General features: G+C 39.2%; 2 protein-coding genes across 3 annotated transcripts; one reads left to right on the top strand and one right to left on the bottom strand.

The window, feature by feature from the left end:
• The first annotated feature begins 1,117 nt into the window (after window positions 1-1,117).
• LOC142400725 (G-protein-signaling modulator 2-like) lies at window positions 1,118-20,763 on the top strand. 2 transcript variants are annotated; one of them, XM_075485873.1, is made up of 16 exons: window positions 1,118-1,271; window positions 3,408-3,502; window positions 9,380-9,601; window positions 9,834-9,969; window positions 10,236-10,375; window positions 12,287-12,410; window positions 12,599-12,714; window positions 13,132-13,287; window positions 14,068-14,176; window positions 14,389-14,551; window positions 14,786-14,883; window positions 15,399-15,584; window positions 16,449-16,608; window positions 17,156-17,341; window positions 17,426-17,541; window positions 18,005-20,763. In XM_075485873.1, exons 2-16 carry the CDS (start codon window positions 3,438-3,440, stop codon window positions 18,161-18,163), a joined length of 2,136 nt encoding a protein of 711 aa, XP_075341988.1. In that variant the 5' UTR covers window positions 1,118-1,271; window positions 3,408-3,437; the 3' UTR covers window positions 18,164-20,763. The 2 variants fall into 2 exon arrangements, with proteins under 2 accessions (XP_075341988.1, XP_075341989.1); XM_075485874.1 differs by having other exon boundaries at window positions 3,356-3,502.
• Window positions 18,770-26,285, bottom strand: mcoln3b (mucolipin TRP cation channel 3b). Its single transcript, XM_075485875.1, has 14 exons — window positions 26,056-26,285; window positions 25,276-25,505; window positions 25,024-25,191; window positions 24,502-24,655; window positions 23,774-23,849; window positions 23,564-23,660; window positions 21,977-22,076; window positions 21,761-21,873; window positions 21,093-21,242; window positions 20,859-20,960; window positions 20,030-20,152; window positions 19,719-19,925; window positions 19,386-19,516; window positions 18,770-19,255 (listed from the first exon to the last, which is right to left on the bottom strand). Exons 2-14 carry the CDS (start codon window positions 25,501-25,503, stop codon window positions 19,216-19,218), a joined length of 1,689 nt encoding a protein of 562 aa, XP_075341990.1. The 5' UTR covers window positions 25,504-25,505; window positions 26,056-26,285; the 3' UTR covers window positions 18,770-19,215.
• Between the last annotated feature and the right edge of the window lie 795 nt (window positions 26,286-27,080).

Raw genomic sequence — 27,080 nt, 5'->3', positions numbered from 1 at the left:
AGAGCAAACCCCTCAGGTCAAGACTCAACAGTATGTCTTCATTTAAAGGACAGCTGAACTCTCTCTGATGACAACACAGTCCCTGTTTGACGGAGTGGACAGATGGTCTAAAACATACATGAGAAAGGATAAAATAACTATCCAAATCCCCATGCCTTGTCATCAGTTTCATGCAGGATGAATGATCGAAAAGGTTTTTAATAATTAGGACTCCATAAAGGTGCCAAAACATTGTTTTAGCATAATTTATATCTTGAAAAGTATAGCTTACTTTTCAGAAAACCTCAAGCTAGCTCATTATTATTGAACATGTCCCACATGACATTGTTTTTTTTTCTAAATATCTAGCTGTATTTGAGGTGAGGATCACAGTATTTTCGTCATGTGATTTGGATAATGCAATGCGGGAATAAAACGTCCTTCTATACCACAGGGGCAGCTGACAAACAACATGAGCTGTGTCACACCATATGTTGGTAGAATGTTTGACAAAAAGCAGACATTAAAATTTTAGATTTCTTGAACTTGATCATTGGAAAACAATTTCTCCACTTTGCAGCTTTTATTTGAACTTTACTTTTATAAACTATATGTAAAGTTACCCACAATAAGAGGTAAGTATATATTTTGATATTTTGACTTAGACTAAAAATTTACTGAAATACATCTATGGCTCTACCCTGTTTCCTGCTTTTTTATAAGAGACCAGATTATACTCCTTTCTGCATTTATTCTTTTATTTCCCTTTTTAACTTATAATAGTATAAAATGCCTCATGCAGTTCATGAATAGGGAACGCGTCGAGAATTCATTTAGCACATTCAAATATACCTTTTGTTTGGACTTCTTTAAGCAAAATAGAGACGTTCATTTATTTGACTATAAGGTGTCATTTTAAGTGTAATTCGAGCGGCAGAGGTCGGGAGAGACCTTTAAGTGTTACCCGTGGTAACTGCTGCTGAACTGATTGAGATTATTTTCCATGCACTGTCGCATAAAAATGTGATTTAATGGAGATTTACAAGCCTCCCGCCCCTCCCTAAACGAGGCAGCAGCGTTGTATCCTAATTGGAGTCAGATTTTGAGCGCGAGGAGGGGCCTCGACTTCTGTTTCCCGCAAAAGCGTAGACATCTTCCTCCCAGATGGACTGGTGGGCAGTAACGACACTGTAAGCAAGTGTGGGGGGAAAGATTTACTAGTTTTTTAAGACTCTGTCTCGATTGAACCGTTTTTCCAAACTGAGACATACCCGTGGCTTATTCACTTTGAGGTAAGTGAAATAATTTCCTGAAGTTTGGAGTCTGTCCTGTGCCGCAGTTTTAGAAAAACATCGGTTACGTTCGTCAATTCGCTTGATATGTTTTAACTGTGAATAAGTTTCGGTCATTCGGACTATTATCAACAATCAAAAAACATCTTCCTCGCGTCGGTATCAGTCAGACAGAGAGCTTGTCACGACACGTTGGTGCGAAATTGACTCATTTCCAGCTTTTTAGGACAGAATTTCTCAGTCACCACGAAGACGGTCATGTGATCTGAAAACAACTTTGTCTTAAACTTGCTGTACAAACTTGATGCAAAAAAGCACACATTTCAAAACGCGCTTACTTCTTTTCCTTTTTGCACTCGACTCATTTAGCTTGAACAGTAATTACAGAGCAGGCTAAAGTTATGGTGTCGAAGCCCAGTTTTCCACTCATATTTGCAGTGGCCTCTTTTAGCCATAGAGTTGGGTTTAAAGTCTTTAATGGTGGTTTTTCATAAGCTTTCTTCAAACGGGAAAATGGTTATCACTTCTGAGAGCATCACTTAATTGAAGAGGGATTGGTTGGGCGTATTCATATTGGAATGGTTTTGGTTTAGAGTGCCTTTTCATATGACAGTATGGGAATAAATTAAGTTTCTGCTCTTAAGCAAGAGCTTCCAGTCAACAGTTGTGTTTTTGCACAATGTATTTGTAGTTACAAACAGCGTATCTTTATTCTTTATGCCTATCTTTATCTCTGCACGTAATGTTTGTCATTTCAGTGATTTTAAGAAGTTAGAGCTCCTACAGGACATTGCTCTTGATCTCCTTATAGTTTCAGTATTTCAATTAATGCAATTATTGAAGTAAAGAGATGACAAAAGTGAAACAAAATGTATTTTACTGAACTGAGCAGATTTGTCTGGATGCCGCTTCACAAAGTTCCTGTTAGTTTGTCTTACTCACTCTTACACAGCTGTGTGTGACGCTACATGGTTGGAAATAAGGACAAACAATGCAAATGTTACTGATGTAGATAAGTAGCCTAAAACATTCTTCATGTGGACCGAATTGTTCAAGAAATCAGCCTGTGTTTTCACAAACTGGGGAACAAAAAGAGTAGTCTAAAAAGGTATTTGGCATATACCACCAGGAGCAAGACTGAAACTAAGCGACGCTGAAGTTGATCTGATTGTTGTTAGACATTGTGACTGCTTCATATGAAACAGCTGAACCTTGAGAGAGTTTTTGTGGGCCACGCTGTCTAGTTCACAAAGAATGATGCAGTCAGCACAAAATCCAGGCGCTCTGTTTATTGGGTGAAAACAATGTTGTCATTCCCAGCCAACAGGGAGGTAAATCAGTCTAGTTCAGGTCACTGCAATGGTATGCGCAAAAAAAAAAAAAAAAGATCAAATCTGAAAGCTCAGCGATCACATGATTTTTAGATCCGTGAGTGTGAATGAGGGTTTAAACAGGTCTGCCGAAGCTCAACTATCTGTTTTGACAGTCTTTGGAATTTGGCTTGGATACAATGATCCCTCTTCGACTGTCTCAAGGCTGTCGTGGGAATTTTCTTGGCACACACGGTGTAGCAGGTGAACATGTTGTGAGTGCAGCGGTGGGTACAAACATAGTTGGCATTCAGTTCCAGTCACACCGACAGCAGGATGTCTGTAGGGCACAGTTTCTCACTGCAAGCCCAATCTCCTCATTAGTGTCAACAAAATATTTTCCATCTATCTTGCTGTTTACTAAATATTTAAACTTTTCCAATGTGAGAAATGTAATTGTCACAAAGGCTGGAAATGATCGATCGTACGTATGTTGGCTGAGACAGCATTGCTGATATAAGTGCCTTCCCGTCAGGATACTTACTTAATTTCTTTTATTCATGGTGTTTGTTTCCGCTAACGCTGGGAATTTTGCTGCCACAAACACGTGATAATGAATGTCATTGAGTGTTTGTCTTTCTCTGCAGCTCCAGTTTCAAGATAAGAGATAGTGTGTCGGTGAATTCGTGCGTAGCAGTGTTCAGTCCGTCCTGATGAACTATCATGTGTAGATTTCTTTTTTTTTTTTAATGCCCCGTTTCACTTTGAGCTCAGCAGGTGACGGGACTTTTTTAACGAGGCTCATCCTCTGGCTGTTTTCACCCAGGCTCGTGTAAGGACCGCTGGCTTGATTGTCATGTATGGCCGCAGTCCCCTTCATCACGCACAGGACAGGGAGCATTTACTTCACGTCCGTCAGAGGTAGGCTGCCTGTGTCTCCTGGGTAACTGCAATATTGTCATGCTGTTGTGTTCATTCAAGATGAAGTGTAAAAATGTGACATAAACCTTTTCATTGAAAATATCTTCAATATGTTGAAAATAGATCTGCATTATCTGCCAGCATATTTTCGCACAAGTCGACAGCCTTACTCCTGTTATGGATTGTAGCTAAAGTAATCCAGAGAAAAGTGAGTCAAGAGAAATAATCCTCAAATAGTAGTGACCGATATTAATTACAGCTACTTAAAAGCATTGGAATTTAATTGGGTAGATTTTGGAAAAAGCAAAAAGAGAAACAATGAGCAGATTCACAGATGGTAAAATAACTGTTTTGTGTAGCTTTAATATAGAATATGTGTTATTGTTGTTGTGTTCCTGGTAGTATGTTATTTACAAAGAAAATATTGATGAATAACATGAATTCTCTGACATAAGGGTCATTTTCCAAAAACTGTTTTCAAACTATATTTCCACACTTTGTGTGTCTGTTAGAAAAGAAGCAAGTTTGTCCGTGGCAGGAACACGACACCTTATTTGCTAACTGTTGAATGATTCTGGGCAGACTACAGGAGGTCCATACCAGCCCAGTGTAAATATTTCATTGGACTGAGAATAAGTACCTGATTGCAGGCTATGTTATCAACATAGACACTTCAAGTGCCTTGTGATTGTTAAATTTTTCAGATCAAGTGATTGGAAATGATGTCACATCAGGGCTGTTTGGAATTTAACAACCATTTTGTTTGACAGAGTATAAGGATATGATATATTTATGGAAAACTGTGGTGGCATGAATTGCATCACCACGTAGTCATTCTAAGCACTGCATGCAAGCCCTGTCAAGTTAATGCATCATTAACCTGTTTTCCTCTGAAGGAAGCACGCTCTGTTTTCAGTTGCAAGTAACTTACAGGGCCTGCAGGTTACTGCCACAAGCTGATGATGGGGATGTTTGCTTGTCTAGTTCTAAAGCCAAAATCCTTCACTAGTTGGAAAAAATGATTTTTTTGGGGGAACATACCCACAGGCAGGAAAGACAAATTAGAACAGAGCAGCTGTACAAAAACTAGGTCTGTGCTGTCTGTAGATTTTACAGCGAGGACTTTCTGAAAGCATAATGACATGTCTTCTATATTCCATCTACACTAAGGTTAATTTAAAGAATTAGCTGGCTTTTAGTCAACTGAAGGAAACACGTGGCTTGCACCAGTGCTCATGCACAAACTGATGGTGAGGCAACATATTGTGTCTCCACCTACAGGGCACGTTGGCCCAGACTTCTTAATTAGATCAGACAAATGGATTTATCTGGATTGTCAGCAGTTGATTTACTTGAAGCTTTGGAATAGGGATTGTGGCGTGACTTAACTTCTGGTTCCCCATATCTAATACACTAATGTGTCCCTGTGGGATTTGCGTGTGATTTGGCCAAGGAAATCCCTGTTATAGAAATGAATCTAATTTAAATGTGTGTTATCATCCAGGTAAAGCATTTATGACAGATCGTTGATGAGATATTCATGCTGCACACTGCTGAATGACCATTTCAGGAGTGTTGAGCAAATAGCCTTAGAGTTTGCTGGAGCCACTTAACATGGCTATAATTAACACTGAAGTCTGGACTAATTGGAAGTGACACACGCCATCAGGCGTATATGCAGGTGGCTACTTGCCGGAGAAATACAACAACTTAGCCAATTACTCTCACTTTGAGTCAGTTCTGCCTGGTAACAACTTGGTGTTAATCCGTATTCACCTGAACAAGAGGTCTCCCACGCTGGCACTTGGTCGTTGAGGTCAATGCGAACGCTGAGAGGATTAAGTCTTTTGTTTTTGCTGTTACAACCTGTTAGCGGCGTGTGCACAGAGAAGACGGCAGATCCAAGGGGGATTTCTTTATTCTTAAGAAATTGGGACACAGCGGGTGTGTGCGTTATGTGTATGTACATGAAGGAAGATAAGACAAAGGGTGTTATGCAGAAAGAGTGGTGCTTGCTCCAGAAAGCGATCAAGAAGATTGAAATGGCCGTCGTCTCAACCTGCCTTGAGTGCATGAAAATTAGAAAAGGAAACAGGTTTGTGAGCGTATGAGCGTTGTGTTGTGTATGACCTCATTATGACAGGAGTTGCATGCTTTCCATAGATCCCACTCAGCTTCATACTGTGTGTATGTCTACTTTTTTTGGAAAACTGTTCTGAAATAGATATTTTTTTAAGCAACAAAAAAACTTAATTACGTTGTAATTTGTAGAGTTATGAAGTGTAAACCAAAGTTCTTCTCTGAAGTCTTTGTATTAAATTTCAGATTTTAAAGAAGGTGCCTGCTGAGATGGAATATTTCTTTCCACCAGGTTGTGTTTGAGCAGAACTGCTGTGTGTAGAAAAGATAGCTTCTGAAAGCTATAAATGATCATAGCACAACACACACAAGATATATATATATATATATATATATATAGATAGATATATATCTATCTATATATATATATAGATAGATATATATCTATCTATATATATTGTGAGAGAGATGTATAGCTATAAGATGTATCAGTTCAAAATGTGAATCATTATTCATGAAGTGGACAGGCTTACCGTAAATTCAGTATTCAGTAATGCTGTATCTCTGCTGAGAGGGGCAGAGCTTAACCCCAACCTTGGCCCAGTATCAGCAGTTTATTCGGGATTTAGAAGACATACTTGTAGGAAATGCCATTTGTCTTTGTGCCCTAATTCTTGTTAAAAGGTCACGTTTGTTACAAGATAAAAATTTGAATGATTGCTTGGAAATTGCACTAAACTGTGACAACAAAAGCCAGGTCACTGTTTATGAATTTTGTTTGTCAGAAAAGAGTTCAAAATTAGCTTGTAGGCCCTTTTTTACGCGGGTCGAAAAAACCACGATCACCTACTAACGCCTGACTTTTGTGGCCCGGTCAAGACTTTGCTTGGCTAGCTCTCGAGCGTGCCCGGCACTCCCAGAGCTAGTAGCTTCCATGGTGCTTCCGACAAGCTCACATGGCTCGCAGACTGTCATTACTTCTTATTTCATGTTCTTTCTGATGTGACGTGGAACTGGACTTCCTCTGGGAGCGACGGGTAAGCTAGCAGCTCTGAGTTTGCCAAGTGCATGAACCTTTGTATGATTCCTTGAACAATCTTGAAACTCCGGTTCAAAGATGTTTTTTTTTGTTGTTGTTGTTGTTTTTTTCGTTTTAAACTGGGCTTCATATACATACAGTGATAACACATTGGATATATAAATGTTTGGTTGTGTTAGACTTCATCATTGTGGTGTTAGCTGCTGGCGGGCACACACAGATGTGGGCGGGGCCACATGAACATACACATGGAACCTCCCTCCGTTCACTGAATGGAGTGCTGCAGAGTGACTCCTTTGCATTCACGTATGACAGTATTTGTTTTACAATCTTATGATGTAATCCCATGGATTCACTCACCCTTTCTTTTCATGACTCTTATCACAGGTGAAACTGTTTCCACTTTATGAGTGTTGATGTGTGTGTGTGTGTGTGTGTGTGTATGTATTTCTTTTGGCTGTCCTGGACAATTCTGCTCTAGGAAAATGAACACAAAGTGGGTTTTAAGTATTATTGTGTAAGAGTTTCCAGGTGTGATGTTGAAATCTACGTGAAGGAAGCGTTTTAAGTGGTCTGACACATGGGCAATGAGGATTCATCTCAGCAGGTACAGCAGATTTAACTGTACTGGGTTCCAGAGAGGCTTTCATGAGATCAGTGTAGATCAAAAGGGCAATTGGATAGTAAGGGGGCATTATGTGACTTTGGAATTGTTTTTTTGTTTTTCTGGCACAACCGCTAAATAACCATGCAGTCCTGCCAATGCAAATGTGTTCATGTTTGAATGTTTTACCATTTGCTGTTGCTCTCTTCTAAATGTTATGACTCAATCTCTTTCTCAAAGCCTGCATGCCTGTGAGGTGAGAAGCAGTGCTGTCTTCAGTCACCTTAAGTTACCCCGTGCTTTCTGCCTTTGGGATTTTTCTTTCATTTTTTTATTTTTTTTTCTAATCAAGGATATGATACTTTAGATGCTGACAATGCCTCTTAACAAATCACTGATGGTTTTTGACCATATATTGTCCAACCATGTAACAGGTTTTCATGAGTGTTTATTTATGAATAAAGCAGAAAAAAGCACAAGTGAGGGATGGATCACACGAATAAACTTGTGCAATATCAGTAAACTGACAATTAAGAGCATAAAGTCAGGAGAAGGTTTATTGGCCGATAGGGTCATTTTTTTTTGTCAACCATTTTAAAACCAGACATCCTTTGGACCAGAGGCTGCATTCATTCTGACCATTCATTAACCCTATTAGTGGGCAGTAGGAGATTTGTGATTCAATAGCATGGTGGTCTCCACTTTCATATTACAGTATAGCAGTTTGAAGCTTACAATAGGAGATGAAGTGGTGGTTCTTACCACTGACACATCTGAGTTTATTTTGTGCTTATGGTAAAATGTAAGGTATGCATTTTCATTCCAGAGTAATTGCAGCATTTTTAGGGCTTGGAGCTCACGACAAGGAGGAAATTCTTCATCCCATTTTGGATTCATAGTTTTTTTTTAGTGTGGTTTCGAAAGACTTGGGGCTTTTTTTAAATTTTTTTCTTCTTGTCATTTTCTGTTCCTCTATATGCTGTTTGTCAATCCTCTTGTGGGAAAGGATCTCTACTCTGTGGTGTTGGAGGAGACCATATCAACACTTTTTGAGTGCTTTCTCATGTTGATTGGATGAATGCAGTTGGCTGTTATAATGGATTATCAACTACCTGACAAACAGACTGAAGAGTTTGTGAGACTGAAGGGTTGTGTGTCTGAGAAGATGGTCAGCAGGAGACGAGCACCACTTGTAACTGTAGTCTCACCATTTTTCTTTATTCTATAGACCTCAGACTTCCTGTACAACTCGGTCCTGTCATCTCCTGAAATATACAGATGACTGTAATTGTTGGGTGTGTTAGCGATGGACAAGAGGCACAGAGTACAGGGAACTAGTCAACCTTTTTGTGGCATTCTGTTGGAACAAGATTCAATTGAGTCTTGAATGATGATATGATAAAGATGCTGATAGTGGATTTTAGGGGGACCAGGAATAAGTCAAACACTCTTTCCCATCCTGTAGGACGAGGTTGAGGGGGTAAAGCATAATAAATATCTGGGTGAAATGCAAATGCGACACTGAGACTGACTACTAGAAGAGACAGAGTAGAGCTCCCTTCAATGTCTGCACCAAGATGCTGGATATCTTCCATGAGTCTGTGGGGGGAGAGTGCAGTCTGCTTTACAGCCTCTGTTGAGGTAGCAGCATCAAAGCCAGTGACTCAGAAAAGAACAAACTGATAAAGAAGGCTGGCCCTGCAGTCCTGGCTCTGGAGCCACTCTAGTTGATTGTGCAAAGAAAGATTCTGCACCAGCCGATGAAAAGAATGGACACCCTCATACGTAACATAGTGATGAAACAATGAAGAGAGTTCAATCAGAAATTCTTTCAGCTCTGCGTCAACAAAGAATGTTACAGGAGGTCATTTTGTACTCACAGCAATAACTCTGCACAATGACCCTTTTTCTTCTTACAATGAGCAATAGCTGTTTCTATTCAAAGTGCAAACTTAAGTTCCCATTTTTGGATTATTAAACAATATTCAGTCCTGTGTTACACCTGCTGGTAAATGAAGTGATTAATTTTAGGATATCTCTGCAGGAAAAATAATTAAAGAAAAATTGATTTGTTCGATAAGTATGATAATATAATGTTTTGATATTTACTGTTGAGTTCACTGTTACTTCTCACAAAGCTTCTGTTTTCTTACAGGATGGAGTCATCGTGTCTGGATCTGGCTCTGGAAGGCGAGCGTCTCTGTAAGGCAGGGGACTATCGCGCAGGCGTCTCCTTTTTTGAGTCTGCCTTGCAGGTAGGAACAGAGGACCTCCAAATCCTCAGTGCCATCTACAGCCAGCTGGGAAATGCCTACTTTCATCTTCAAGAGTATATTAAAGCTCTGGAGTACCATCGGCATGACCTCACACTTACTCGGTGAATATTTTCACAATCTGACTAATTATTTGTTGTTTTATGATGCAGTTGAAATTTTTTACACGTACCCACATAGTCCAACAAATGTATTCAGAACAAGTGCTAAAACTTTCAATCATAATTTCCTTCTCAATGATTAAACTGCTTAACTAGACTGTTGAGCATTACTGCATGCTTCCGCAACATTACGTTTGTATATTTATTTATTTTTTTTACTTCCTTGCGTACTCAGGACAATTGGAGATGAACTCGGTGAAGCTAAAGCCAGCGGTAACCTTGGGAACACATTAAAGCTTTTAGGACGGTATGATGAAGCTGTGGTTTGTTGCCAAAGGCATTTGGATATCGCCAGAGCCATATCTGATAAGGTGGGCAATATTTTTCTAATATTTATGGATTACAAGTTATTTAAGATTGACTTTGACATTGATTAGAATAAATTGATCCAAATTTGTTTTCAACCATATCACGTGACATGCTTTGCAGCCAGTTAACATTTTTGGTACGCACCAACTTTCAGAATAGTTTGCCAGCCTGCGTGCAAATGACAAAGTCTGATGTCAGTGTATTTTAAGTACATAATTACAGCTGTGGTCACCCTGGTTTCTGTGAAAATCTGCTGTGCACGCTGTAGGTTGGGCAGGCTCGGGCGCTGTATAATTTCGGAAACGTTTACCACGCCAAGGGCAAGAGCATCTGCTGGAGTGGAGCAGAGCCAGGAGAGTTTCCTGAGGATGCCAGGATTGCTCTGAGGAATGCTGCCCACTACTATGAGTGCGTTGGTATTCCTCGTTACCTTGACATATTTGTTGTGTTTTATTTAAAACTGAAAGCTTTGTGGAATTATACAAGGTTACTAGTGGTGAACCCAACAACACGTACACATAAGTAACTTGCTTTGTCATGGACATAGTTGTTCACATAACCGCCTGTGTGCTATCCCAGTTACTGGAGGATTCCACTAGGGGACACACCAGATAACTCGGACTGGAAAAAACACGTAATTGATAGCACCCCCCCTCTGTTTCTCCAACATGTCCAAAATTGTTCTGAAATCCCACAAGCTGTTTTACAAGCACATTCGTCTCAGTGGCAACGATACATCGTAAAGGTGCAGGTAATTTCAGACTACCGCTGCCAACCCTGTGACCTCACATCCGGTCAAATATTGCCCTACGCTGCCCCTGCTGCTCAGCTATATATTGCAGCTTGTGAACGCATTGCATTATTTTCTAAGGAGGGGCTTGCACGATGCACAAAACAAATGCAGGATAAGCTAAGCAGCTATCCGTAATTAAAAGCAAGTATATTTCTGGCCTAAGTTTATAACCCGTTGGTTGGATCCCTTGAAGACCTCAAACTCGAAACGGTCTTAATGTAATCTTAGTTTTCAGATTGAAATCTTCATAGTTTCTGAACTGAACTTTGCTGTCATGATAAACGCTTCACAAATATTCTAATTTGTTGTCTAATTTACATATTTTTATTGAAATGATAAATAAATGTGCAATTTAGAATATTCTGGCGTTTTACTATCTAACATCAATATGCAGCCTTGGCAGTGTTAAACATCGTTGAACACACTGAGCATTCATTCTTTACCTTAGAAATGAAAAGGTTGTCATAGTAATCTCAAAGTCCGGTTTCATTCTTTTCCTGGATTTAGTTTTTTTCATGTATTTTGTTACACCTCACAGTCTTTATAAGCAGATGCTCAGTTCTCATGAAGATTAAGTTGTCAGTAATACTTATTTAATCCCTAAAGAGAGTTTAAATAAACAATAGTCATTTGTCATTGCATGGGGCCATGACTTTGAGCAGGAACGACCCCGTGTAATGTTTTTTGTTGCGTTGGAGCTGAGGAATCTTTCGACTGAATAACACTCTTTTGTTTAAGTACTACGGAGTTTTTCCATTATGTTTAGCAGCTTGTGCAACATTCTTCATTTCGCAATCGGCTCTAGAGACTCCATTGTCACCGTATTGTCATCTGAGCAGATAATATGGACTGAAACTCACAGATCTTCTCACAGTGAAATGTCCAGGATTACATCATCTGTTCTTAAACTCTCCTTGTTGTCATTGTTATCTGTAAAACCTGAAAGCTGGGTGGAGGGGTGCTGGAGTCCAGTATGTGCTCCTGCAGCCATGTCTCACTGAGCATGTTTACATGACTTGGGGGGGAGGGGGGAAAGAATTATTGTGTAAGTCCCACCTAAATCAGACATTTGAAATACATGTAAACATGTTAGTCCAACCAAAATCATAGGAAACCAAGCATCTCTGAGCCAAACACACCTGGATAATGTGGTAGGGGTTAGAGTCCCTCCTGCATGTAAATGCTCAAATGGACTAAAATGAATCTGGACACTCAGCACATGCTCCAAAGTTACATTTATGTTTAAATTAATCAATTCCTATTAAGCTTTCTCTCATTCACATATTTTTATGTTTTTATAGAGATATTCTCTGTAGAAACTGCCTACAGGATACAATGGTAAACATAAAATGCTGTACATCATGCTGCCACCACTGCTGAGCAGGTTTAGGAAAATGTTATAATCTGACGCCTGGATAAATCACATGGAAACTAAATTAAAAGTTTCTTTCAGATATGATCAAAAATCAGTCTACTTTATTATAAATGATCCTTTTTCGTTTTTTTTTTTGTTTTTTTTAACAAAGAGCTAACCTGTCAATGGTGAAGGAGTTGGGCGACCGTGCAGCCCAAGGTCGCACTTATGGGAATCTTGGTAACACTTACTATCTCCTGGGTGACTTTCAGACTGCAATAGCTGCACATGAAAAGGTAAGCAGCAAATTACTCATCACATTAGATGAGTCATTTTGCAAGAGCTTTGTCGTGCTAGTTTTATTTATTTATTTATTTTTTGGAGATTAGTGTTTTATTGGCATGTATTTTTTTCTTAACTCGTGAAATGTAACCATTCCATGCTCGGGAGTAATATGTTCTTTATTGTTTGTCGCGCTGGGCAGCGGCTTCTCATTGCTAAAGAGTTTGGGGATAAGTCAGCTGAACGGAGGGCTCACTGCAATCTTGGCAATGCACACATATTCCTCAGCCAGTTCGACGCAGCTGCAAGTCACTACAAGTGAGTAAATCGGAGGTTCGATGTGAGCTTGTCCTTGTAATTAGCAGGTTATTTTTATTTTTTTTTTTTATTTCTTTTGTCTGTATTACAAAAACAGCAATCCCACGAGAAAAACATTTAATTCCACTTTTGTACAAGAAGAGAAATTAGATTAAAGTTTAGAGTTTTTTCCTTTTCTTTATTTGGTGACGCTATAAGTCCCCTTATTTAGGACTTACACAGTATGTATGATATTACACAGACGTAGAGGGACAAGTCCACAATCTTTTGATCATTGATATAAGCCTTTCCCTAATTCTGAAGTGCTTGGAAAATGAGAACAAAGAGAGAAGAAGTAAAGAGAGGATGACTATCATTCTCCCACACCCACCCTAGACATTCTTTGACCTTCTTCTTCCACTTCTCTTTTCCCCTCAGGAGGACTCTGCAGCTGGCCAGGCTTTTGAAGGACAGAGCAGTTGAGGCTCAGGCCTGTTACAGTCTGGGCAACACCTACACACTACTGCAGGACTATGAGAGAGCCATTGATTATCACCTCAAACATCTGGTCATTGCTCAGGACCTCAACGACCGGTATACCATAAAGGCCATTTGTTGCCAGCTTTCCTGCCAAACTGTCTTTGAAGTGTAACAAGCATGGGCCCTTTGAATGTGGGTGGCCCCTAGAGACGTTTTTTTGCTAAAAAATTTGTAGTGTTGCGCCCATTAGACATCTAAAAGTCAGGCAGAGTTGAAGGAAAGGAGTACTTAAAGGATTCAATGTGGTATTCTAACATACTTAGACTTTCTAAGTAATAGCCAAGATGAACATTTAGGAAAATAAATATATATATACTCAATAAGTCACTCATGTATGAAGGTTTGGTCATAAGCTTTTACAAATTAACTTTCAGATGAAGTCTTAATGTACTGACTTCATCTCTACCATATCTTTTCAACATGGCTATCCTTATTTCTTTGGTAAAAGGGATAGAAAAGATATATTGGTGATATCTGTTCTCCAAATCCCTTATGAATTGTTTCTTTATCCTCACAAAAATATTTTTATTAGTAGATGTATTTACAGACAAAATTGTAAAACATATTTGTATACCTTGTGAAATTCACTAAATCCAGAGGAAATATTGGTTTTAAGGGTATTGATGTATCTACCGTTGTTTGCTGCAGTGCCTTTTCCATATATTCAACTTAGAACTGTTGAACATGAGCTGTTGCTGTGAAATGGGTGTAAACTTGGGTTGACATCAGATGTTACGATTGCAACGTGTGAGTAGGTTTAAAAGGAATGCCCTACCCATTCTCACATGACCGTTGAAGTTGCTCAGCCTGTTTAACCCTTGTGTCTGGCTTCAGAGTTGGTGAAGGCAGAGCCTACTGGAGCTTAGGAAATGCCCATACAGCCCTGGGGAATCATGAGCAGGCAATGTACTTTGCTGAGAAGCACCTGGAAATTGCCAAAGAGGTGACTGTTAATAGTTTATTCCTTCACCAAAAGTTCTCTTAATAGCTTTCATCGAGCCACACTCCCATCTAGTGGTTATAAAATGAACCACAGGGAATAACTGCATGTATAAAGCCTGCTACGTGTTACAGTGTAAAGTTTATATTAACCCCATGCCTTTTGTATTTTGTAGTCTTGCATTAAACTTTAAATTATGATTATCAATGATGCAGACTGGAGATAAAAGTGGTGAAGTGACAGCTAGGATGAACTTGTCAGATCTACGGCTGGTTGTTGGCCTGAAGTCAAGCTCCAACATAAATCATGTCTTCCGCAACACTAATACCAACAACACTGCGATACCAGGAACCCAACCGGCTTACCTCAACCTACCAGGTCAGCAGTACTCCTCAGAGTTGTCTGCCTTACCGATTCATTTTTACACATCTGAATGAGTTTAACTGCAAACATGTTGCTAAAAATGCAAAGTTGAATTATCTGTAAGTAGCTCTTAGAAAAAAAACAAAGTCCAAAAATCCATCTTCCAGGCACCAGAAAGGCTTGTTTTTTATTTTGATGCTTTGCTGAATAATTGCTGCCCACATGTTGAATTTTCTGTTCTTGTTTCAGGGGTCAGATCTTCATTAAGGAGGAGAGGTAGTGCAGAAAACCTGGAAATTAGTCCAGGTCCTGATAAATCTCAAAGTGGAGATTCATCTGCACATCCAGTACGTATGTCAATACTTACAAAACAGAGTTGCTCACTCTGATTTAAACAAAAAAAAAACACGTTTTCAAGTTTTTAATATTTATTTTTCAATGCACATACCTAAATTATTTGAGAATTTGAGTTACCCAATTTTTATCAGGGTAAAAAACAAGTGGAACATGCGTTTCTTTTATTTATAGATGATTTGAGGGAACTGAGCAAAGATTCTTATGGTAAATGTCCATTTGCAATATCCCAAAAAGTAGTGGTCAGTAACATTTTACCAACAGCCTGAGAAGGGTTTTGTGGTCATCCTGAACATCACCATCACAGCCCTTTTTAGAGTTAGCGACATTGCCATTGAACACTTTTTAACAGCTCACTGTCCCCCATGTTTTTACATTGATGGACTCATTATTATGAGTGGTCACGTCCTGTGGCTGTTTTTCAAAGCAAATAGTACAACCAGAAATGACTAACCTGAATAGTCAGCAATGTGTAAAGTTCTTATCTGTATGGACTGTGCATGTACAGGACTTGGAGGACGATGTATTTCCTGGGGCATCAAAAAACAACTCAATCAAGGCGTCGACAAAACTTTTCTTTATCCATCGGCTTAAAAGTAAGAAGCAGAAGAACACCAAATCCTCCCTGAAAGAAGAGGAAGAAAGCCTCTCGGAGCACACAGTTCCTCAGCAGGACACATCTGCGTCTCCAAAGGTATTTGTAAATTACTGTAGCAGATTACAACATGTAATCCACTTACAACATTCCGAGAATCCTTGTTTATTGGCAGTGATGATTAAACCTTAAAAGTTGATCATGATTCATTTATACTGAGACAAAGCCTCATTTCCCAGTAATATGGCAGAGCAGACTTGGCACTTCTGATTTATGTCCTGTGTTCATAAACAATGTCAGACCCCTTAGTTTCTACCAAATTAGGTAATTAAGAAATATTTTGCATTGCAAACTACAATGTTGCCAACTTAAAGTGAAACAAAGGTGCTCATGTTATGCGTAGTTTAAGCCTACAATACATTTATGTTTCTGTAGTGAGAAAATTAAACAAGAAATATTGTTGAAATGATACTATGAAATGGGGCAAATCAAAAAAAGCAAACTGCTGTTTCACAAAGCTGCTCTGCATGAGGCTAAAACTGTGGCTTTTACAGATTCTGCAGCAAAGTTGAGTTTTCCTCACCAACCTTTAACATTTTCATTGTAAAATATTAATTGCGTTTGATTTAGAATTTTCATAAAATCCTCTTATTGGACTACAACAAACAGTCATGTAAAATATTGATTAAATCATTGAATAATTTATTTGATCACTTTCCTCAACACAAAATATGTGGACCATTGACAAAGTAATCATTTGTTTTAGCTCAACTTCAGGGCTTAAATGGATGAGAGTTTCTTCTTTAAGCACTTATCCAAACATCTAATGTGCTGTAATTGCTTACTGTTTGTGCTTTCTGTCTTGATTTATTTATTTAAATCCATTTAAAGTTTGTCAGCTGATCACTAAAATGGTCTTATTATCTTTTTCTTCATTTTGTTAATCCTACTTGTCTGCCATAGCCGAGACCTCAGGACACTATTGGGGAGGAGAGCTTTTTCGACCTCCTTTCTCGTTTCCAGGGCAACAGAATGGACGACCAAAGGTGTACACTGGATACCCAGAGCCATCTCCCTTCCCACCCTTCTCCCTCCTCTACCTTACCTGTAGCTGAAGTGACATGTGAGTCAGTCCCATCTTTTGATTAGTGTTCACACCATATGTAAGAGCAACAGTGTTATTTTCTATTCCATCTCCCATTCAGAGCTCAAAAACATGTTAAAGAAATCTGATAGTACGGAGTCTTTTTGTCGACTCTAAAGAAAAGGCATTGCCAGCCCAGCTCCTACATGGTGTGAATGCAACAAGTCCACAAGTTTGTGCTGTGATTGTTTTCATGTTACTAATTCTCTGGGATGTTTGTGTGACGGAAACCCTGAAGTAATAATCCACCCTCTATCCTCCAGTACTTTAATGAACAGAGAGGCATTTATGGACCTTTTTCACACTCTACATTTGTTATTGTTGTGCACCTCTGAAGTAACCATAAATCCAAACTTATCACCATTGTCATATTGTTTAAAAAAAACAGAATTCTAATCAAGCCTTATCATTTTGAGTGGAATATTTCTTAAATGTCATAGAGTTACTTTCACTTGTCAAAAACTGTTGTGTAGGTGTTTAAAAGGCAGGATTTAAAAACTTGCCCCCACAAATGTTCTGTTTCTAGCTACTTCAGTTCGCGAAACACCATTGCAGGATCCTGGTCATTTCCTGGAGCTGCTGGCCAGCTCCCAGGGCCGTCGACTGAACGACCAGAGAGCCAGCCTCAGCCATTTTCCTGGCTTACGTCTCAACACCTCCAACCCGCCTCATATACCCTCCACCTCCAGCACAGACTCAACACCCAAACAAGGTGACAAAATAGGCACCAAGCATTTTGGTCACATTCCCCAGTGTCACTGCCCACATGTTGACAAATACTCATTTTTCTTTCCAGCCCTAATCTCCAGTGCAGACACCCCTCACACACCCTCCCTGTACAGCCACCTCGAGGCCAATGCTGACCAGCCTGAGGGGGATGATGTCTTCTTTGACATGCTCGTCAAGTGCCAGGTAAGCAAAATGTACAGTGCATTGTATGCTGCAAAAAAGACTACATTTAATTCACATAAAAATGTCAGTTATCTTTTCCTTGAAAGAACCAGTTTGTTTATAATTTTACCAGGTGGTCGGTATGACATAAATTCTCACTTCTCAGGTACTTTGCTGTAAAATGTATTCATTATCATTCAAACTCTGGTTCTCTTAGAGCTAATTTAGCTGGTTTTAGCTTGAAGCAAGATCACGAGAAGATTGTTTCCCATATACTGACTTTTTTTGCAGAGTTAAACAAACTATACATTAACTTTTTCCGTGTTGATAATTGGTAGTAATGTCTAAGCTAATTTTTGCTTCCTTAATTCAACCCTGAAGATTTTTGGTTCTTGATTAATTACAAACGGATTAAGCTTTTTTCCAAAGTACGTACATTCACTTGTAATGTTAAGCATCTAACGTGACCTGCATTATGACCTAGGGCTCCAGACTGAACGACCAGAGGTGCGCTGCTCCATCCTCTACAAATAAGGGCCATACAGTTCCAAACGAGGACTTTTTCAGTCTCATCATGCGTTCCCAATCCAACAGGATGGAGGAGCAGAGGATCCAGCCTCCCACTCAATCAAAACCAGGCTGACTTCCTGGAGAGATGGTGTTTTGTCTCAGGAAATCGTATGAAGTGGCCATCGTTATTCAATTTTAATTTTCAAGTCAATTTTTTTTTTTAATCACCCAGAATCGGTTGATTCCTCCATCAGTATGGGATACATGGAATTCTATAATGAATCAGGATCTCGGATGACACAACATTTTGATGAGACACTTGTGAACTTGTTTTTAGATAGATGGCACTGTTTTGGGATGCTTTCAGCAGCAGCCTCTGTGACGGTGACGTCTGACTGCTCTGGAGGCTTGAATCAAGTCACTTGTACAAACTGTGGGTTGCGGTGGTTCATGTCGGACTAAATTCTGTTCTGTATTACATCAGACATAAAACAAATGGATCACTGCTTTATGATGATGATGGACAAGGTATATCCTTTGAGCCTAAGGTTGTGCAGTAAACTGTAACAGTGCAAAGGCTGTTCTGCACACTTGAAATTGAATTCAGTCTTAAGATTGGAACATTTTTATTTGGACAGATCTCAGATCAGTCCAGCAGTGACTTATCACAGGTGGTTCAAATGGCAAATTTCCTCTGGGGAAATAAAGGCCTACATCCACCCCTACTGTGACTCGTGGAGCCATTTACAGTGTCTGCTTCTGTGGATCTAGTCTCAGTTTTAAAGAGTGAAATGTTATGTGGCTTTTTCTATCACTATGAACTGAAATGATATTTTTCTGCATTGTAACAAAGATTTTACAGAGATTTGACTCGTATTTTGGGGGAGGGGGGGACTTTTAGCTTTTATACTTAACACTTCTCCACACAATGGAGAAATAAAATCTCATTTATTTAACATTTCAGATTATTTATTGAATCATGTTTCATATTTGTGCAACACTGATGTGACATGCAATATTAAAGTGCCATTTAACATTTGTCTAAAAAAAACAAAAAACACATACCTATATACAAATCTTGAAGACTCTCCAACCCACTTCCGCTAACAGTATAAAGTGCACAGTAATTAGTAGGTTATGGTTTCAAAAGTACAGCCACTGAATATCTCCCCAACTTCAGACCAGCTAAGCCTCTGAAGTCAGCCTCTCTTGTTGCTCCCTGCATCTGGAATGAGAAGTTCCCATGAGACATGTTATGACGAGGGACATTTTAAGTGTCAACATGCAGTGTGACATTACCCTCTTATGGAAATAATAACTTTTGGCTTAACATGGAGAAGTAATCTGATTTTTACCTGTTGATGCAACAGTTAAAGAAGCAGCTGTTGCTCTTGTCAAGTCTATAGACTCCAGAATTTGGCAGATCTTTACACACAGACAGGAATTTTTGCAGCTCTGATGTCGGGACTCCACTCTGCTGCTGTTGCTAAGTGATGCAAATCAGAAAGTGTCATCTATGTTTTCACATTTAACAGTGTGGTTATGATGACATTTACATGAGCAAAGATTAAACCTTTAGAATCAGCAGTGCAGCACAGAGGCAAACATTTCAAACGAAATACAGATTTTAAATTCAGTAATACAGGATAGTGAGTTACAACTGGTTGATGACCTCTAGTTCTCATTACCTTGATTGTATCGTATGTGTCAGTGATGATTGTGATGAATAGGCTGAGGATCATGTATATAAAAAGGGACACAAAGGTATAAAGGTAGACCCTGCTGAAAATCCACACCAGGTTGCTCTTCTTCTTCATGTTCTTAAAGGTGGGGAACATATCGTCTCCGTTGATCAGTGAGAACAGACACTCTGACACAGTGTTCAAGGTCCGGAACTAAAACAAAGATAACAAATTACTTTCAATTCGTTCACCTAACCCTATTAAATCTAAAAACATGCTCAACTCTCGTCCCAGCTACTCCTGCAATCTGTTGTCACCTTCTCGTGATATGGGCCAAGAACGATCCAGCCACAAAAACAGTAACTCAGGTAGATGATTCCAGCACAGCAGATGAAACGGATAACGTTTGGGAAAGCAGCCCGAAGCGTCAGGAGGAGAATCTGGAAGTAGCCAAAGAAAACATAATAAATCTCAAAGATCTTCTCTAAAGATTATTATCTGGACAAAAATACAATACATGTATTCTTTCTGAGAATATTTTGAAGTTTTTTGGATTTTACTTCCACACAAGTTGGTGCAGACATCATGGCTGAGTCGTATAAAAACCTTCTAAATCAAATTTACTCATGTGATACCAAAGAACATTCTTTCAATGTATAACAGTAGGTTCTAAAAGTACTATGTACACATGGTATGTTTGTGCTCTCCACACTGACTATATGTGTTTTTACTGTGCGACGGGTGTCTCTTTATGAGGAGATTTTACAGTAATATTCAAACACTGGGCCAACTGGCCACATGAATAAAATGTTCAACTGCATTATCTTTTTAGACCTGCAGTTGTTTTTTTTCAGAAAAAAAAACATTAACGCCACAATAAATCTGAGCAGGACTTTGTAACACCATTGGCTGGGGAAAAAGAACACAACAATCATTGTCCAATAAGCTGTTCATGAAGCACGTTTGCACTGACAATATATTTTCCACTGAGGTAGAAGAGCCGAAACAAGTCTGGAGCGGGTTATTTTTCTTCTTTAATGGAAAATAAAAACGAGCATCTCTACAAGCCTTTGTTAATCTGTTGCATTGGATGGATCACAACTTGTTGAACATGTCCTGTGTTCTATTAAAAACATGTGGTCTTACATTATACTTCTTAAAGTAGCCCATATAGCGGAGGACGCCAATCCAGACAAACATTGTTCCTGTGCCAAGAAAGATGCTGCACACATCGTAGCTTGTGAGGATCTACAAAAAAGGTTGGAGAGGAATTTCAGACGTACTTCTGGCTGAATTGAAAGTAAGTCATAAGAGGCACTGTAGTTTACAGTAAAATTGTAACTTGAGACATAAATCAATCTATAAACAAATCATCCTCACCTTAGTCTGGATTTCTATCTTGAGGATGGAGCCTATGATGGTGAGCATGTCACTGACGATGATCAGGATGTACCAACCGCTCACAAACTCCAATTTGTCCGACCATGGCACGTCTTTACCGCAATCTTTACTGCAGTACTGGTTGTACTCCTGTTTGGGACACAGCACAGAGCAAGTTTTGGTAGAAATCTCTGCAAGAAAATCCTCAGGATTATTTTACTGTTTAGGCATTTTACTCATACACAGGGATGCAGTGACCATGCAGTGAGAGAAATTATAAGCAAAAGCAATGACGTGTCACTCCCAGAAACAACCAGACAGGTTACGCATGACTCACAGATGATCCTGTTTACCTTTTAAAGCATGTGAGTTAAGACAAGAATAGGCTAGCTATACCCTTAAAATCTAAAACAAATACTGGCGTAACAAATATAGTCTTAGCTGCTGTTGCACCCATAATTACACAAATTTCATAAATAAACAGATCGAGTGGAGGTAATGTTTGTTAAAAAATTTGCCATTTCCACCCTTCATTGTTGATTTTAGGTGAGTGGGAAATGCTTTTTGGTACAGACTTTCCTCCACTTAAATACGCAATAACCTGATATGTATCAGATGATTAAAGCCAGAATAACCAAAATACTTCCAGGTCAATTTATTTTACTCACAAACATCAGCCGAATCCCTTTGATCACAGAGCGCATACAGAGGGCGAAGGAGATGATGCAGGTTATCACAATGAGGCAGTCGAACAACACAGTGAGATATATCTGCTTAGCAGCTGTGGAAACAGAGCATGTAAAGAGATTCTGACTCTCAGGCATCTTGAACATGGGTTCCTCTGCAATCCTCTGTATGCTTTAAAACCAACTCAGCAAACCTACAGGCCCCGGTGACTTCCCAGTCTCTACATTCATTGATGTCCACATCACTTTCAAGGTCGACCTTTATCCTGCCACTGTGAGCTTGGTTGTTGAAAGTGATCTGTGAACCAGACAGCCATGTTTAAATTAGAGGATGAAAAATACTTAAAAAGAACCACAACCTTAAAGCCAAACCTAATTGGTAAACATTCAGTTGCCAGGCCTTAAAGTGATACTCCGGAGTAGATTCAACCTGGGGTCATTTGAACCGTGATATCCAGCCAAGTAGCCCACCCGCAGTTTTTTCGATATTGGCTGAACATCAGCTGAGTTACTGAGTTATCCCGAATAGCTTCGTACAAGGGTTAATGGATCCTGGTCCGTATCTCCAAAATTACCACACTAAAATCACATGCCATGACACCAAACTTCTACAGGAGTACAAATATGGTCTGTACTCACCAAACGATGCATTTGGAAGTTTGAAAATAGTCCAGGAGTTTATTATTATCAACACAAGCCTGATAGCTTCTCTGCAGCTAAAGCTGCGTCGAAGTCACTTCAGAGAGCTGGGAGCTTCAAAGTAAGATGAGGGTTGATCTACTACTGTAGACAACAAAGCAAGGCTGCTCAGTTTCTCCATTGATAAAATAACTTCACAACTCTACAACATAAAAATTAATAAATAAAGCATGTAGAATATAGCATATACTTTGTTGTCTACAGTAGTAGATCAACCCTCATCTTATTTTGAAGCTCCCAGCTCTCTGAAGTGACGTTGACGCAGCTTTAGCTGCAGAGAAGCTATCAGGCTTGTGTTGATAATAATAAACTCCTGGACTATTTTCAAACTTCCAAATGCATCGTTTGGTGAGTACAGACCATATTTGTACTCCTGTTGAAGTTTGGTGTCATGGCATGTGATTTTAGTGTGGTAATTTTGGAGATACGGACCAGGATCCATTAACCCTTGTACGAAGCTATTCGGGATAACTCAGTAACTCAGCTGATGTTCAGCCAATATCGAAAAAACTGCGGGTGGGCTACTTGGCTGGATATCACGGTTCAAATGACCCCAGGTTGAATCTACTCCGGAGTATCACTTTAAAGCTAACATTAAATTGTGCAAATGGGAGTCGCATAAAAGTAATAAACATAGGTTTCCCGTAGACTTTTGCAGTTTTCTACGCTGCCTTTAAACTGTTAGGAATACGGTCACAGGTGTATGGTGTTACTTTTGAGTCTTCGTTTTGAAATTGAAATGGAGATGGAGTGGAATCAAAAAGTCAATTTGAGAATAAAACAGGAGACTTTAACTGCAAATAAAATTAATTTGTTTGTAAGTCCATTGCTTTTGTTTGCCAAGTTGAATCTACTGGGCTGGACTTAGGATGAAAGATGTTCGTAATGTCATGTGACTGTTTTACTTGCAATAAAGCGTTTTGAATAATAGGCACAAAAGTAACTAAAGAGGTGCATAGTTGTAAGAAATTCCAGGGACAACAGAGGATGCAGTGAAGTGTTCAGATATGTCACATCACTGCTACTAACAGAAATGTGTGATCCACTTTGGTTTACTGAGCCCTGAAGGGAAGTTCAGTTACTTACGATGACAGTGAAGTCATAGCAGTCTGGCAGCTCTCGATGTCTCACTGTCTGTAAATTTATGGCCTTGAGAACAAATATGATCTTGATGGAGAGCAGCCTGGAAAAGAAGGCAAGACCATGAACTGACAGGGATTTTCAAACAAAATAAAACAGGAAGGCAAAAGGATGTTGCCTTAAGTCAAAGAATTCACGTGAATGATGCTTACAGACCTTTTGAAATGCAACTCAAACTTGTGAAGTACTTCATTTGGTGATGGAGGATACATGGGATGAACTTCCAGGCATTCTGTTAGAGACACAACATCACAGTGGGCCATTCAGGGGTGGTTTTATTCTCACTACTGTAGACCAGTGTAATGCCATCAAAATCATAACATAATTATTTCAATCAAACTTCGGATTCCACATTGATGTTCTCACATGAGCTGATCACAAACAGCTGGGTGGATGGATAATGTGGGCTTTATTTTTGACACAACTGAAGAAAGATCTCATGAAATGATTCATTTCCATGAAACAGTTACTTGGGTGTTTCTTTGTTTACGTGTATTTGTTTAGTCTCTTTCAAAAAAACAGAAACTAGGGAAGTTCCCTTGACAAGCCCAGATTTCTGAGTGGTCAGCTCCACAGGCATGAGCAGGAACCACCCAACTTTACATTTACATTAACAGTCACGGAAGTGGGACATTTAACGCCACTTTCAAACTGAGTTGTTGTTTTGTTTAAACAAATTCTGGGGTTTCAGTGATGTAGCACAAGATGTGATTTTAAAAAAAAAGGCATTGAATGTGAACTTTAAATATAAATTAAGCTCTCTTCACATAATCCACACTAAGGAAAAGAAATAATAAAATGATTGAATGAGTTTAGGCTCTGTCAATTTAGGCTACATTTCATAATTATCATGAACCAACCCTACAAGCAGTACTCATACTTACCAGTATCCACATGAGCATCTATCTCAAAGGTTTCAGTTCCTGGGAAGATGGTACCGTTGCGGTAAAACTCTTGACACATGGACAGCGGGGTGTAGTCACTACCATTTTTCTCATATTCGTGATTGCCCACAGTGTTGTTGTGCAGCTGTCCAAACTGAAAATCCAACAATTGAAAACAGTTGAAACAGTTAACGTTGTTCGACACTATCGGGGTGCATATCAAAAACTCGACGAGGTGAAGAGTGAAGAGGTAACTCAGCCAATTAGGTGAGCTGTTTTACGACAGGTTCACACAGACATAATCAACAGCTACTGTATCTCAAAGGAAGGAACAAAGTCCGATCCCATGACGAGTTGCAGCTTTCTAGCTTCAGAATTGTAAACCTTCAACAATTATTTACAGTAACACAAAAGCAAAAGGAACAGATCTATGGTGTCATATGATCAAAATAAGCCAACAAAATGTACCACCAACAAGGTCACGCTTACATGGAGTTTCTCCTGAAAGTAAAAATCTATCACCTGTGTAATAATGTATTCGAGGTGATCATACACATCTGCCTGTCTGTAAACAGCATACGTATCCATGCCACCATCCACATAATCTTTCAAGAAAAGATGCTTGAACGTCATCAGATTTTCCTCCTTGAATGTAACAACCATCTGGTTGCTCAGCCCAAAAGACACCAACTGTGGAGGGAACAGAACGTTTGATGAGGTTGGTGAAAAGACATGAGCGCCTATGTTCTGGTCACATCTGAGACTGCTCAATACCTGGATTGTAATAATGGCAATTTTGACTATCTGCAGTATGAGTTTCCACGGTTTTCTTCCACGCGCGTGGTATTTCTCACAGGTGTTCATGAAGTAGTACTTGATCCTTCTTCTGAGGCACTCGACTTCATCTGCATCCTGCTGACACTGAGGCTGGTACTCTTCCCCAGTAGGGGGCTTGCTTGTATCATATGCATCATACAAGTCGCTGGACATGGAGGCCTCCATGTCTACAGTTATGGCAAAAATGTGTGATTTACATGCAGACATTGGGTACAAACTTGTAGTTGTATAATAACTGACATAATTTCTTGTGTTGAATCGTATTGTCAAGGCTTCTTGTCTGAGTGACAGCTATTAACAAAATAAAACTGAAAACTAAACAAACCAGGAAATGCGGTCTTATCATTGATTTGTTTTGTTTCAAGCACAAGGAAACAAACATTTGTCACAAGACCAAGAGAAGGTTACACTTCAAAATGATTATACATTAATTTATATATTGTATAAGATACACGTTTATTTTTACATTATTTATGAACAGTATAAATGATAGACTATTCATCAAATGACTCAGAAGTGGAAGGAACTGGTGTCAGGTGTACCTGCACATTGCTCAATAATACGGAGCAGTTTACGTTCAGAAACCTGGCTGTTCCCAACCACTGCGGCAAACTATCAATTATCCAATAGGACTATTCGTCGTGCAGGAATTAAAGTCCACGAAAAAAAAAAGGAGACACAGTAATGTAGGAACACATTTGTAGACAATGTACTTACCTCTGTCCCCAAACAGGTTATTCAACTTCTTCTGCAGTCACTCGCATTTACACCAACTCCGAGTCAAAATGTTGTCGTCTCAATAAAAAAATATTACAGAAACACTTGCTTTGCCGTGGAGGTGATGTCTGAACTAATTAAAGTCGACTGGACTTCCGGAATATCTGAACAGTTTCGCAAATAATTTCTCTCCGTGAAAAATCCAGGTAACTTTATGACTATCAAACGTTGTCACTAAAGAACTGGGATCTGATTGGCTGGGGGTGTATGTCAGTCAATATACTCCGACGTTTATTTCCCGCCTCTCTTGTAACCAATAGTAACCAAACAGTGCTCCGCTAAAGGCTTCGGCAAGTGACTATGAGAAGCAGTTCAAGCTCTGTTGTAACTCAACGGTAATATTGTTGTAATATTAATATTTTTCTATTATCTGCTCTGTTGCCAGTGTCATTTTGATTACGCCACCGTAAGCCGATACTTAAAATGCTTGAACTGAAGCAACTGGGTTTCTTCTCTTGTTTCCCATATGTTTCATCTCTCATCCGAAATCCGGGTAACATTGAAACCTAACAAGTACATACAAGTGTAAAATACACGATGCATTTATATATTGGAATAACTATATGCAGGCTTTGTGAAGTGGTCAAATTAACTCCACATTCACTAAACACGTGATTAAAATCCCGTACATATTTATGTAGTGGTCAGATTAATCTAATCATGTTCTTCAAAAACATTTTTACGGATAAAAGGTGTAGATTTCAGTGGGTACACACCGGAAGAGCCAAAGAGGAAAAGCAAGGGCTTCAACATGTGGACATTTTATTGAATTATTGTTGTTCAAAGTCTGTAGATTTAAGAAGGTTACTCCCTTAAAAAAACAAAAACACATAAGAGGAAAAGAGACTTCATACACTTGATTGCAGGAGTAGCATTGAATTACAAGAGTTAAGTTTGACTTTTCCAAATCATATTGCAATGTGTTATTGATTCTTACCAAATTGATTGATGGGCAAAAGATGAGG

Source organism: Odontesthes bonariensis, chromosome 15, assembly GCF_027942865.1.
Source record: "Odontesthes bonariensis isolate fOdoBon6 chromosome 15, fOdoBon6.hap1, whole genome shotgun sequence".
Taxonomy (NCBI): Eukaryota; Metazoa; Chordata; class Actinopteri; order Atheriniformes; family Atherinopsidae; genus Odontesthes; species Odontesthes bonariensis.
Note: the sequence above shows the minus strand (reverse complement) of the source record. Positions and strands in the feature narration are given on the sequence as shown.

What these genes read in the sequence shown, in the direction of transcription:
- LOC142400725 (XM_075485873.1), top strand. Translation starts at nt 3,438, where the DNA reads ATGTATGGCCGCAGTCCCCTTCATCACGCACAGGACAGGGAGCATTTA. An exon ending in AATGCTGCCCACTACTATGA is followed by an intron (nt 10,376 to 12,286) that starts GTGCGTTGGTAT and finishes TTTTTAACAAAG; the next exon opens with AGCTAACCTGTCAATGGTGA. An exon ending in ACATGCTCGTCAAGTGCCAG is followed by an intron (nt 17,542 to 18,004) that starts GTAAGCAAAATG and finishes ATTATGACCTAG; the next exon opens with GGCTCCAGACTGAACGACCA.
- mcoln3b (XM_075485875.1), bottom strand. Translation starts at nt 25,503, where the DNA reads ATGGAGGCCTCCATGTCCAGCGACTTGTATGATGCATATGATACAAGC. An exon ending in TTGCCATTATTACAATCCAG is followed by an intron (nt 25,192 to 25,275) that starts GTATTGAGCAGT and finishes TTCCCTCCACAG; the next exon opens with TTGGTGTCTTTTGGGCTGAG. An exon ending in ACACATACGATACAATCAAG is followed by an intron (nt 19,517 to 19,718) that starts GTAATGAGAACT and finishes TGCATCACTTAG; the next exon opens with CAACAGCAGCAGAGTGGAGT.